Source organism: Barbus barbus (genome assembly GCF_936440315.1).
Source record: "Barbus barbus genome assembly, chromosome: 9".
Lineage (NCBI taxonomy): Eukaryota > Metazoa > Chordata > Actinopteri > Cypriniformes > Cyprinidae > Barbus > Barbus barbus.
In genome coordinates, this window is record NC_136737.1 from 27,561,508 (window position 1) to 27,576,342 (window position 14,835).

The following is a 14,835-nucleotide window of genomic DNA, read 5'->3' on the forward strand; positions in this document are numbered from 1 at the left end:
ATGTTCTGTGGCCATCAGATATCAAAAGCAATTATACATCCATTACTGTAAGAAGGGTTAGAAAATGAGCCCTTTAGTCATGATAAATATCTATCTTATACATTTGATTTAAATACAGTTCCACTGGCTATTTTACATGCATGAACAGATAAACATAGAATGCAATTTAATTTGCATTGTTTAAAAGCATCTGCCAAATCCATAAATGTCGATAGTGTTGTGCATTTTTAGACACGGACCATCAGCAAGGCAGATTAATCAACATTTTGCACGCTATATTTATTATATTTACTGATGATCCTGTTGATTAACCGAAATGAATTAATGAACAAACCTTTGAACAGACCAGAACAGTGTCAAATAATAGAAAAGTGCAATCCAGTACATTTCATTTTTAGCAAAGAACAGAACAATTCAGTAAAAAACAGTTCAGAACAGAAACACACGGTTTTGATAACAATTTAGGTCAGTGCAGATCAATTAATTTCAGAACAGTTCAGTGCAAAACAGAACAATTCAGTAAAAAAAAAAACTGGAGAGTACAGAGCAGTTGAAAAAAGAGTTTAGTTTAGACTAGTATAGTTCCATTCAGAAGAGCAGTATTCAGTTAAGAAATTTATATTGTACTAAAAAAAACATCAGTATAAAACACAGTAAAGAACAGCATGAAGTTCATTGCAGTTTACAGTAACAATTGTAATGGTACAATTCAGAACAATTCAGTGAGGAACAGAACAGTTAAAGCACAGGATGTTTTTTAATTTGTAGAGTTTAATCATTTAGTTAATTATAGAACACTTCAGAAGAGAACAGAACAGTTTAAAGAACAGAACAAGAACAGCTTAGACTAGTACACAGTACTCAAATGAATCATTCAGTTAAGTGCTGAACAGTTCAGGACAGAACAGAATAGAATAGTTCAGTGCAGAATGAACAATTCAGTAAAGTTTACGGTTCAACTCATTCAGTTCCGTAAAGAACAAAGAACTGTATACTGAAGAAAAGAACAGTTTAGTGAAAAAATATCAGTTAAGTGTTATGCTATAAGTAATACAGTATAGTACAGAGCAGTACAGTGCAGAACAGCACAGTTCACTAAGGAACAGTACAATTAAGTAAAGAACAGAACAGTGAAGTGCATTTCAGCAGAGAACAGACAATGACAGAATAGAACAGTTCAGTAAAATAAGTTTAAATCAGTTTATTCATTCAGTTCTGTGAAGATCAGTTCACTACAGAACAGTTCAGAAAAGTAGAATAGAACAGTTCAGTAAAAAAACAGGAAAAAGCATAGAACAGTTTAGACCAGAAGAGTATTGAACTGTATATTACTGTAAAGAACAATTCAGTTCAGTAAAAAAAAAAAAATTGAACAGTACTAAACAGTTTGGTAAAGAACAGTGTAGTTCAGAACAGTGCAATTCACTGAAGAACAGTACAATTCAGGACAATTCAGTAAGGAACAGTAACATGCAGTACAGCACAGAACAAAATAATCCAGAAAAGAAGAGCATGGTGTAGAACAGTTCAAAAGAGAAAGGCAAAGAACAGTTTAAAACCAGTAGAGTTTAACCGTTCAGTTCGGTGCATATAAGTTAATTTGAGAACAGTTCAGAACCGAATAGAACAGTTCAGTGAAGAACAGAAAAGTGCACTTGCTGCAGTTCATTAAATAACAGAACAGAACAATTCATTAAACAACTGTTCGGAAGAGAAAAGCACAGACAAGTTTAATTATTCAGTTCAGTGCAGATAAGTTCATTCCTGAACAGAACATTTTAGTAAAGAACAGCGTAAGCACAGAACAGTTTAGATCAGTATAGTACTGAATTTAATCATTCAGTTCAGTGCAGATCAGTTAATTCCAGAACAGTTCAGAACAAAACAGTGGAAAACAGAGAGGATATAGGATGGTACAGAACAGTTTAGACCATAATGCAATGCGTTCAGTTACTGAATGTATATTTTGGTAAAGAACAGTTCAGTACGAAACAGTTCAGTAATGAATATAAAAAAGAGCAGTTTAGCGCAGAAAAGCACAATTCACTAAAGAACAGCACAGGTTAGAAAAAAATCACAGAACGGTACAGTAATTAATTCTAATCAATATTCATATATCCATATCACATCATATGGTCGCGAATGATCAGTACGTGATCAAAAGTTCACGTTGCAAAAGAGGGAATGGGAACTACAAATGACCTTTGGTCTGAGAGAAGACTATAAACAGGAGGGTATTAAATAGTTTTACAGAGCTGTCAGTGGTGCTGCAATCGCTCAAACCATGGCCACACAACAGACCCTTCTGATTATTGGAATATTTGTTTTAGCAGGATTTGATGGATGTTTCTCCATTATTCCTGGTAAGTGCTATTGCACAGTTCACAATTATTATTTTTCTCTCCAAACAAACAGAATGAAACAATGTTTCTTTTCTGGAATCAATTTGAAGAGGAGGAGCAGAACCCAAACTTTTGGTATGTTAAGGGTAAAGAGGCTCTTCATGCATCCCTCTCCATGAAGCCCAACCTGCACCGTGCTAAAAATCTCATTCTCTTCCTTGGAGATGGTGAGTTAAATAGAAACTAATTAGAATGTTTTTTCGTGTTTTTGCATTGTTCTGTTTAATAATCCAGTATGTACTACACAATTTGAGCCACAAATTAGCCTTCTAGACATTTCTAGATTTTGGGAATTTGTCCAAATTTATTTGCCATTACAATAAATCTACAACAAATAAAACTGATGAACTTCTGACAGTGTCTGAATTTTGGGTTGCAGTTCTAAAATGTAAAGGTCCGTTCACATCAAGAACAATAACTAAAAAGTGAAATAATAACTGTATTGGCATCCACACTAACAGACAATAATGTTTGTGCATGCTGCAATTATGTCATCTGCGACATTAAATGCTCAAGCGCTTTAAAATCAGGTGTTTTCTGATTGGCTGTCAGTGTTTATCACCTGGAATAAGAATCATTCTGAGAGTGATTTCATCCATTGTACTAAAGCTAAAACTAATAACAATTGTGTTTCATAATTGAAATGAGGCTGAAAAAAAAATATTAGATTAATTAAAATTGATTCATTTACACACAGACACAAGAAAAAATTAGAGACTGTTATCACACTGTTATAAAGGTGACACACAGTTATTACATATTACGCTAATGACCAAAGTCCTAATAAACATATCACAAAATCTGATATAAATAGCAGTTGATGTTGCATAGTTTGCCTTGTCTTTTACCCAAAATCTCACTAGGGTCACATGGTGCAATTTTACGTCATAAAGGACAATAAAAAAAAATAATAACTGCACAGTGGCTTTAGATTAGATAATCAGATTGTTTACTGCAAGATCGCTTAATCAGTTGTACATATTTATCTAAGTTATAAAACTTATCAATAGATAATACCAAAAGATATTGTATTTAATACAGTTACTGTATGTAATGCAATATTACTGTATGGACTAAGATCACTAAATCATAAATTACTCACAGGGTTATGTGTGGAAACTGCCAGAAAATGTTTCTGCCACTGTATAAACAATAAAAAAGTACGACTTTTTATCTTACTATTTTGACTGTTTTTCTTGCAATTTGTTTTCACAGAATTGCATGATATAAACGTGCAATTGCGAGTTATAAAGTCAGAATTGTGAGGTTTAAACTTACATTTCTGAGAAATAAAGTCGCAATTGTGAGATATGAACTCGCAATTTTGAGTTTAAACCTCGCAATTGTGACTTTATAAAACAATTAAAAAAAGACGAGCGAAACAAAACAACGAAAAAAAAGTCAAGAATTCTGAGATATAATCTCGAAAATGTCAGAAAAAAAAACTCAATTGCGAGTTTACAACATGAGAAACATGCCTCTATAGCAAAATTTGAATTTATTAATACATTTTTAATGAATACAGTATGTCTTGTGTACTTGTGTGCCTTAATGTTGCGCAACGTGTTCTTTTTGACAAACAATAAGGCATGGGAATCAGCACTGTGACCGCAGCAAGAATTATGAAGGGACAGATGGAAGGGAAGACAGGAGAGGAGAGTGTCCTAGCCATGGACACATTCCCTCATCTCGCTCTCTCCAAGGTGCAGAAAACACACTGGCTAGACTGACTCATAACAGACTGATAGATCTGAATACTCTTAATAACACTGGTGTTTGTTTTTGTGTAGACCTACAATGTCGATCAGCAGATGCCTGATAGCGCAGCAACAGCCACTGCATATCTTTGCGGGGCGAAGGCAAACTATGGGACTCTGGGTCTCAGTGCAGCTGCACGCCGCAAAACCTGCAGCTCCGTTAAAGGCAATGAGGTCAAATCAATTCTACATCAGGCAAAGATGGCAGGTAATGGCAAAGAAGACCAAATACCAGGACAGTTAACCCATTAATGCAGTGATTTTTCACTCTGTTCAGTTCAGAGTTATCTCATAGTTAACCATATGAACATATTGTGCAATTCTTTTGAAATTTGAAATGTATTTTGCATGTAAAGATTATTCCAAAACTGCAGAGTTAGGGACTGGGGGGTACATATGGAATACACATCTATTTAAGAGGAAAAAATACCTTGTGATTTTATATATCTATATATAAAGTCGGGGGAAGTCGTGGCCTAATGGTTAGAGAATTGAACTCGTAATCGAAAGGTTGCGGGTTCGAGTCTCTGGCCGGCAGGGATTGTAAGTGGGAGGAGTGATTGTCCAGCGCTCTCTCCACCCTCAATACCACGACTGAGGTGCCCTTGAGCAAGGCACCGAACCCCCAACTGCTCCCCGGGCGCCGCAGCATAAATGGCTGCCCACTGCTCCGGGTGTGTGTTCACGGTGTGTGTGTGTGTGTGTGTGTGTGTGTGTGCGTGCATTTGTTCACTACTCACTGCTGTGTGTGTGCACTTGGATGGGTTAAACGCAGAGCACCAATTTCGAGTATGGGTCACCATACTTGACAATACGTCACGACTTTATCTTACAATTACGATTTCATGTCTTTCAACTTCAGTTCTGTAATTCTTACAATAGTGACTTTATTTCTTCATATTTCACAATGTGACTTTATATTGTGATTCTATTTGTGACTATTTCGCAATTTGGACTTTTATTATTCCGACTTTGTTTCACACAATCTGAACCTTATAATATAATTTCATCTTTTTTTCACGTAACTGAAAATATCTCAAACCTGCAACATTATTTCTTATAATTGAGACTTTATATATCACAATTACGACTTTATTCCAACTTTTTACTTATCAACACATTCTCACAAACCTCTATTATCTCATAATTTCAACTTTATTTCTCATAATTCTTACAACAGTGACTTCATTTCTTTATATTTCACAACGTGACTTTAAATCGCAATTGTGACTATTTCTTATCATAACAACTTTATACCTCGCAATTGCGATTTTATCACAGTTACAACTTTGTTTCACACAATCTGAACCTTATATGTTGTAATTTAAGCTTTTTTCACATTATTTTGAAAATATCTCACAACTGCAACATTATTTCTTGTAATTGAGGCTTTGTATATCACAATTGCGACTTCATAACAACATTTTCCTTATTGACACGTTCTCACAAACCTCTTTTATCTCATAGTTTCAACAACGACTTTATTTCTTTATCGCACAATGTGACTTTATATCTCAATCAATCAAATTGTGACTTATTTACCTCACAATTTCGTCTTCTTTTTCACATCATTGTGACTTTATCACAATTACAACTTAACATATTCTGAACTCATCTTTATATATCAAAATTTGAACTTTATACCATCATTTCTTTATTTCAACTTTATTTCTCCTAATAACGACTAAGTGACTCGTTTTCAAACAGTTGAACATTGCTACTTTGAACCCTTTGTACTTTCACTGATATCTTTTAATGGTTAAAGGACGAGTTGAGGCTGATCTTATCTGTGACGACGCTGCACTGTTGAAGGCAGTATAAGTAACGTAATTTGCTTATCATAAATACCTTGGACTGGTTTTATATTTTCCAGGGAAGTCTGTTGGCATAGTGAGCACGGCACGTGTCCAGCATGCATCACCTGCTGCCAGTTACTCCCACACCCCTGAAAGAGAGTGGTACAGCGATACAGATCTGCCCTCTGATGCCGTCACAGGTGGATGTAAGGACATCGCGTACCAACTCGTCCATAATACTGATATTAATGTAAGGCCCTAAACAGGTGAACCTTGCACAGCATTGAACTATAGATAATAAGTCGCTGACAACAGTCTCGCTTGTGAAATCCCTCTATTATTTTATCGTAGGTTATTTTAGGTGGCGGAAGGCAGTACATGTTTCCCAAAGAAACGGTGGATCCTGAATACTCCACAATTACGGGGAGCCGACAGGACAAAACAAACCTAGTTGATGTGTGGTTAAGAAGCAGAAATGTAAGTCAAACATCTCAAAAATAATAAAAATGAAAATTCTGAACTCATGAAATTATATATATATATATATATATATATATATATATATATAATGGAACACAACAGAAGATGTTTAGAAGAATGTCCTGGTTGCTCTTTTCCATACATCGGAATGAGGAATTTTGTGAATAAATTCAAGTCAATATTTGTGCATATCTTGTAGATCTCATTCATGCATGTCCATATTCAGTTTGTCACAAGAATCAACCCCATGTCATGACTGACGGGACAATTTACAGCAGGGTTCCTCAAATCTTTCCCTGGAGGGCCAATCTGCTGCAGAGTTTAGCTCCAACCCTGATCAAACTCACCTACCTGTGATTTTCTAATGATCTTGAAGACTCTGATTAGCAGCTCAGGTGTGTTTGATTAGGGTTAGAGCTAAACTCTGCAGGAGTTGGCCAGATTTGAGGATGCCTGCTTTACAGGGTCTGTAATGCGTGACTCGAGCCATCCATTCCCATTCCCATTCATTCCCATGGCAAATTTGGTTGGTTCACATATCTGCTTACCTCCATTTGTACTCTGTGGAAGAAAGAAAGTCTTTAGAACAACATGAGGATGAGTAAATTTTGGATGAACTACACCTAACAACAAACAACCACTTTTTTTTCTTCAGAATGCCAAATATGTGTGGAATAAAAAAGATTTTGATGACGTCAAAGAGGACAATACTGATTACTTGATGGGTAAGGCCACCTCCTCCATTTGGAGGGAAAACATCCTCCTCTTATGTTGATCTACATCCTATAAAATTCTGTCATTGGTTCTCAACCTTTCGGACTCCAAAGTCCCCCATTGTCCACAACAATATTCAAAGGCTCCATGACTTTTCCAGTAGTTTTAATCCTTATTAAATGTATTTATTGGAAAAGCATTACGGATAAGGATTTAGTTTAAATGTCTACCCAATCAAATATTTTTGAGTTTGGGTAGAAAATGTAAATTTATCATCAAAATGGCAAAATAATTTTACTATTTTATTAATTTACATAACTCTTCCACGTCTACAATTTTATATTTCATTTTATATTTTAAAATGAGGCTACCTCATATAGGTTTTTTCTTTAAGGGAGAAAAAAAACAGTTGTTGAAAGAGGTTTTTTTTTTTCTTTTTTAGTTGCTTTAGTTTATTTTAATGCTTCTTTGTGCTTATTTTAATTAATATTTTTCAAAGATTGCTTGGGTACATTTTATAAGAAAATGCAATTCCTACTTTAAAGTGCCCCTATCATGGATTTTTGAAAATGACCTTTCATGCAGTGTGTAACAGAGGTGTAAATGAATGAAAACATCCTGCAAAGTTTTAAATCTGAACATGCACCGTGTATAAAGTTATTGTCTCTCAAAAGAAAGAGTTGACTCTGAATCATTGAAACAAGTCATTTTTCAAACGGTTGAAGTCAACATGAAACATTAGCATATTGCTGCCCGCTTGTTGCGTGCACAGACCTGGGAAAACTTGAAAAATTAATCGTTTAGGACTTGTTGAGCAAGTATGGTAATGTATATAAATGCATTTATATAAATGCATATTATAAGACAATGAAAGTGCTTTTTGATCTTGCATGCATGTCAGCCTGTTGGGGACTCCAAAAACCAAAATATTAATCTTTCATAACCCATAAATTGGGGCACTTTAATTCAGTGTGTTACATGCCGTTTCTTCGTAATTAACTGTGAAACTTAATAGCAATTTCTGAGTGAAAACCGTTTGTACACCAAATTCTTCCAGTATAATGGGGCCCGGCCTCCTGGTTGAGAACCACTGATTTATATGGTCTATGTCAGTGATTCCCAACCCAGGGGTCGACAAGCTCACTCTAGTTTCAGGAATATGAATAGGGATGAAACGGTTACAGTTGGACCATAAACCATGATGAAATCCTCAATGGTTAGTACAGCTGTTTAATATTTTGATTTATCATTAAAACTGTATTTGATTACTGGGATTTGAAAACTCACGTAAATACTGTCCAACGTGAAGCAAAGTTAGTTACAGTCTCACGCACGCACAGCATGCAGCATTGGTTTCGTTTTGTGTGAAAACATGGCGGAACGCAGTGAAAGGTTTTAGAGAGGGAAATATACAGGTGCATCTCAAAAAATGTTAATATCATGAAAACATCAATATTTTTTGTCATTCATTTCAGAAAGTGAAACCCTTATATAATATAGATTCATTACACATAGAGTGAAATATTTCAAGCCTTTATTTCTTGAAATTGTGATGATTATGGCTTACAGATAATGAAAACCCAAAATTCAGTGTTTCAGAAAATTAGAATATTACATAAGATCAATAAAAAAGGATATTTTAAACAGAAATGTCAGGCTTTTGAAAAGTATGTTCATTTCTATGCACTCAATAATGTTGCATGAATTACTGCATCAATGCAGCGTGGCATGGATGTGATCAGCCTGTGGCACTGCTCAGGTGTAATGGAAGCCCAGTTTGCTTTGATAGCGGCCTTCAGGTCATCTGCATTGTTGGGTCTGGTGTCTCTCATCTTCCTCTTGACAATACCCCACAGATTCTCTATGGGGTTCAGGTCAGGCGAGTTTGCTGGCCAATCAAGCACAGTAACACCATGGTCATTGAACCAGCTTTTGGTACCTTTGGCAGTGTGGGCAGGTGCCAAGTCCTGCTGGAAAAGGAAATGAGCATCTCCATAAAGCTTCTCAGCAGAAGAAAGCATGAAGTGCTCTAAAATCTCCTGGTAGATTGCTGCGTTGACTGTGGACTTCAGAAAACACAGTGGACCAACACCAGCAGAGGACATGGCAGCCCACATCATCACTGACTGTGGAAACTTCACACTGGACTTCAAGCATCATGGATTCTGTGCCTCTCCACTCTTCCTCCAGACTCTGGGACCTTGATTTCCAAATGAAAAGCAAAATTTACTTTCATCTGAAAAGAGGACTTTGGACCACTGAGCAACAGTCCAGTTCTTTTTCTCCACAGCCCAGGTAAGATGCTTCTGACGTTGTCTCTGGTTCAGAAGTGGCTTGGTAGCCCTTTTCCTGAAGACGTCTGAGCGTGGAGACTCTTGATGCACTGACTCCAGCTTCAGTCCACTCCTTGTGAAGCTCTCACAAGTGTTTGAATCAGCTTTGCTTGACAGTATTCTCAAGCTTGCGGTCATCCCTGTTGCTTGTGCACCTTTTCCTACACAAATTCTTCCTTCCAGTCAACTTTGCATTTAATATGCTTTGATACAGCACTCTGTGAACAGCCACACCTTTCAGTAATGACCCTCTGTGACTTACCCTCTTTGTGGAGGGCGACAATGTTCATCTTCTGGATCATTGCCAAGTCAGCAGTCTTCTCCATTATTGTGGTTTCAAAGAACAAGAGAGACCCGGAATTTATACTGTAGAGATGGTCGTTCAATGAAGCTCAAATATAAATATTCTAATATTTTGAGACACTGGATTTTTGACTTCCATGAGCTGTAAGCTCTAATCATCAAAATTAAAACAAAAAAAAAAAACTTTGAAATGTTTTACTTTACACGTATATATGAAATATATGAAAATATGAAATATGACAAATATATATGAAATATATGAAAGTTTAACTTTTTGAAATAAGTTTCAAGAAAAAAAGAACTTTTCACGATATTCTATTTTTTTAAATGTAGCCTACCTGTATTAATTAAAATAATTATGTACCTCTGAATTGAACCATCTATCTTCAGAAACATTTCGATGTTTTTTTTTCATATTTCCTTTGTGTAATGCTAAATAAAACAGTGTTTATAAGCGCAGGTCTGCTTTGTTTACGAGAAACAGCTCTATTTCTGCTGTTCCATAAGTGCCACCTGCTGATCTAACAAGTTGTATAATAAGGTATCTAGAATCATTAACAGAACAGATACAATATTTATAATCATTCATCATTTAGACTCGTATCTCTTTTCTTAAAAATGGTTTTAAGTCTGAAATGTGACCCTGGACCACAAAACCAGGAAACTGTTTTATACATCACCTGAAAGCTGAATAAATATGCTTTCCATTGATGTATGGTTTGTTGGGATCGGACAATATTTGGCTGAGATATGGCTGAAAATTGGAGGGTGCAAAAAATCTAAATATTGAGAAAATCGCCTTTAAATTTGTCCAAATTAAGTTCTTAGCAATGCGTATTACTAATCAGAAATTAAGTTTTGATATATTTACGGTATAAGATACAGAATATCCTCACGGAACATGATCTTTACTTAATATCCTAATGATTTTTGGCATAAAAGAAAAATGTACAATGTATTTTTGGCTTTTGCTACAAATATACCCCAGCGACTTAAGACTGGTTTTGTGCTCCAGGGTCACAAATGTGAAGTATCCTTTTAAAACTTTTTTAGTACGTGCTAGTAGATAACATGTCATGTTGTAATCATCCAACAAACATTTGTTGTTCATGTAAAATCTGACTGTTGTTGTTAAATGTAATGTAATTAATTAATGTTTCTGCTGTTGTTGCATTTATTACAAACTTAACAACTGTTTTCTTGTTTTTTAAATGGGCGTCTGAAAAAAAAAGAATGTTAAAATAGGGGTCCCCTGCGAAGCATATGTCATAAAAACAAGTTATTTTTGATAGTTACTTAACCACATTGCTTGGTAAACTGGTAATAAAAAAATACATATATTTCAGATTTTAAGTCAGTTATTCTCAGTGTGGTTTGTTTTTATTGTTGCGCTCAGGGCTTTTTGAGCCAAAGGACACCAGGTACGAGCTGGAACGCGATCCTTCAATGGACCCATCGTTGACTGAGATGGTGGAAAAAGCCATTAAGATTCTTCGCAAAAACTCAAAAGGGTTCTTCCTCTTTGTGGAAGATAAGTTGATATCATGTCTTATTTCCATTGCGTAGGCCATATGATGTGTTGAGCATACTTATATTAGTGTGTTTTCTTTCCTGTACGTGGGAGAATAGATCACGGCCATCACGCAGGGCAGGCCAAGTACGCTTTGACGGAGGCTGTGGAATTTGACAGGGCCATTGCGCGGGCGGCTGAGCTGACGAGTGAACTCGACACCTTGTCCGTGGTGACTGCTGACCATTCCCATGTGTTTTCCTTCGGCGGCTACTCTTACAGGGGCAATCCTGTGCTAGGTACACAAACACAAAATTCATTGATGAGCTGCTGAAAACCAAACTTACTTATATGTCCACACCTTTTCTAACTATATACTGTACATGGCTTGAAGGGATTGTTTACCAAAAATCATATCAAATCATGTCATTTCAAACTTGAAATGTTTTGTGGAACACAAAAGAAGACATAAAAAAGTCTCAGTTTTTATTTATTTTTTAATACAATGAAACTCATTGGGCTGCAATGTTTTGTTGTTTTGAATCCCACTGACTTTCACTGTATGCACAAAAACGGTTGAAACATTCTTCAAAATATCTTCTTTTGTGCTCTACAGAAGAAAGAAAGCCATTCTGGTTTGGAACAGCATGATGGAGAGTAAATGATGACAAAAAATAAATAAATCGGGGTGTTGAATGAGCCATTATTTCAGTTTGGGCTTCAAAATATTTGCCCAATAGAAATACATTTTTTTCTCAGCAAGAACAAATTTGATAGGGGATTAAGAATGACTTGTTTACCTTTTTGTCTTTAGGCGTTTCTTATTCAAAAGCTGAGGATGGCAAGAGCTTTACTAATGCACTTTACGGGAACGGTCCAGGATACCAGATTGCGAACGGAACTCGTCCTGACATGAATGCAACGAGCTCAAGTAAGTTTTATGAGTTTAATTGTTATTCCCTCAGGTGCAGAAGAGCATTTTTAAGTGCATGGCACAAGCTCAATGTTTTGGCAATGTAGACGCCCCATCTTGTGGTTATGCATGTTGCTGCAAGCAAATGCAACAAAACTTTTATTTTACGTAAAAGGTATAATTAACCAATAACTAAATAAAAAAATAAAAACATCAAACTCTATGTCTCTCTCTTCAATGAAACACAACAGGAGAAATTTAGCACAATCTCCAAACTGAACTCTTCCATACAATGAAAGTGAACGGAGATTTCAGTTGTCAAGCTATAAAAGTGACAAAAAAAGTTTCCAATGCTGTTATTGTTAACTAAAACTTTTAAAAACTTTTAAAAACAAACATTATACGAAAAGCACCAAGTACTAAAATGACTAAAACTCTTGATAATATAATTGACAAAAGCGCATAACACAATGACTAAAAGTTCAAAATTAAAATGAAAACATAAAAATAATAGCTATTTCAAAATATTAATAAATAATATGGTACCACACATAAATGCAATCCATATTTTGAGTATTTTTGGACTGAAAAGGTCTTTACTGAAATAACAGCATCGTAGCTCTCACTGAAGATTTTAAAGTGCATTTGAACATGAATAAGATCGACAGCTGAAGTCTTATCATATGACACCTGGAGAATTAGAATATAGCAAATGAGTTGTACTTTCATGGTGCTTTTTTCATTTTGAAAGTCCTTATATAGAAACTGTGTGAACTTTCTTTAAAACCGCATACTGTACGAGTTTTATTATTTAACTTAACTTTTTTCATTTATGGTGAATAAATAAATAACTGTTTAATGTCATTTATTAATATGTGACTGTTTCGCTTTTGTTTTCTTCCAGGCAGTGATGAATATCTTCAGCAGGCTGCTGTACCTCTAGATTCAGAAACTCATGGTTCTGAGGATGTTGCTATTTTCGCCAAAGGCCCAATGGCTCACCTCTTCCACGGAGTCCAAGAGCAAAGCTACATTCCTCATGCTATGGCTTACGCTGCCTGTATTGAGCCCTACACCGACTGCCAGCTACACACCGACGCCAACTATGGCGTTTGCACTCAGTTCAGCCTTGTGGTTCTGATTCTGAGCTTGCTCTCCTCATTCACCACTCTCATATAATGTGACTAAAACAGGGTGAGGTGCACTTTACACAGTATATTTAAATCACAATACATCTGCAGGTTTTTCCCATTCAACTGTAACATTTAGACAACTGACAGGCAAGAGGTTTTGCACTGGATCTGTGTTTGCAATTAATGTTGGTTGAGATATCATTTAGATCCTCTGTGAGGACATGAATAAGTGTTGGGCAAATTAATGTATGACAATAAAATCGGGCAAATCCAAGATGATGTACTTGCATTTACATGGTTCTCACATTTCTTTAGTGACCCTACACATGCTGAATAAATGGTAATGCATGTAATAAAACAACCCTCTGTGTAGATTAAATTTAGTTTAGTAATATTTACCTTCACAATGCTGAGTATTATGATATATTGTGGACATTGGGAACAGTGTGATGATGTCATCTTTAGGTAAAAGAAAATAGTATGAAACATATCAACTGTGCTATTGTTTCAAATGACTAAAACATGTAAATCACTAAAAGTATTGTGAAATGTGGTATTTTTAAAACTGTAATTAAACTATAAAAAATTGTATGTGTCCATTGTACACCATTCTGGAAGATGACCTGCCTCGTTCAAAGAAAGAATCAAACCACCTTTCACCTTCATCCATCCTGTACTTCATGGCCCCTTTTAATAAAATCTGCCGAAAAGACAAAACAAACAAACAATTAAAAAATAAAATAAATACCTGTAAAAAAAAGAAAAGAAAACGGTAATCTACTGGCAGTTGTGGTTGCCAGCATCATACTGCTAAATTACAGTAGTATACTGTAGATGACAAAACAGCATTTTACTGTTAACTTTAAATTTGAAAGAATATTAATAATATTATTAGTTTTGAAACAGCAAAAGGCTATTTTTGTACCTGAGATTCAATATCCTTCCTTCACTTCCTTCCAAAAGCATTATTTTTCACCTAGATTTTAAAAATCTGTTAACTCTTATTAGCCATTTCAAAATATTTTTAATGATTCAAAATGTTATTTTAGATTAAAGATTTAAAGTCTGTAAAACAAAATAGCACTTTTCTCTGACCTCTAAAACTCTATAAAAAGTTTTAATTTCAATTTATGATGCATCTTTAACAAAATTCAATATCGTGAAAAAGTACATTTTTTATTGTAACTTATTTTAAAAAAGATAGAAATAAACTTTCATGTATTCCAGATTAATTACATCTAAAGTAAAACATTTAGAAAGTTATTTTGTTTGAATTTTGATGATTAGATCTTACAGCTCATGAAAGTCAAAAATCCAAAAAACAAAACAACACAAAAAAACCTGCGAACTAGCATGAGTTGCAATGCTTTTCTAGACTGGTTTATGCTGGTTAATGTTGGTGTAGTGCTGTTAAGTTGATGGAGCTAGTTAAATAATACTTAACCTATTTTTTTTTTTTTTAAATATATTATTAAATATGAGCCATTAATATAT

General features: G+C 35.1%; 1 protein-coding gene across 1 annotated transcript; it reads left to right on the forward strand.

The window, feature by feature from the left end:
• Positions 1-2,284: 2,284 nt before the first annotated feature.
• On the forward strand, positions 2,285-13,387 carry LOC306875289 (intestinal-type alkaline phosphatase-like; the record flags this gene model as incomplete). Its single annotated transcript, XM_079425760.1, has 11 exons — positions 2,285-2,363; positions 2,453-2,569; positions 3,990-4,105; positions 4,193-4,367; positions 6,033-6,205; positions 6,307-6,432; positions 7,091-7,160; positions 11,182-11,309; positions 11,384-11,594; positions 12,110-12,226; positions 13,113-13,387. The coding sequence occupies 11 exons, from the start codon at positions 2,285-2,287 to the stop codon at positions 13,385-13,387; spliced, it is 1,587 nt and encodes a 528-aa protein (XP_079281886.1).
• Positions 13,388-14,835: the final 1,448 nt, after the last annotated feature.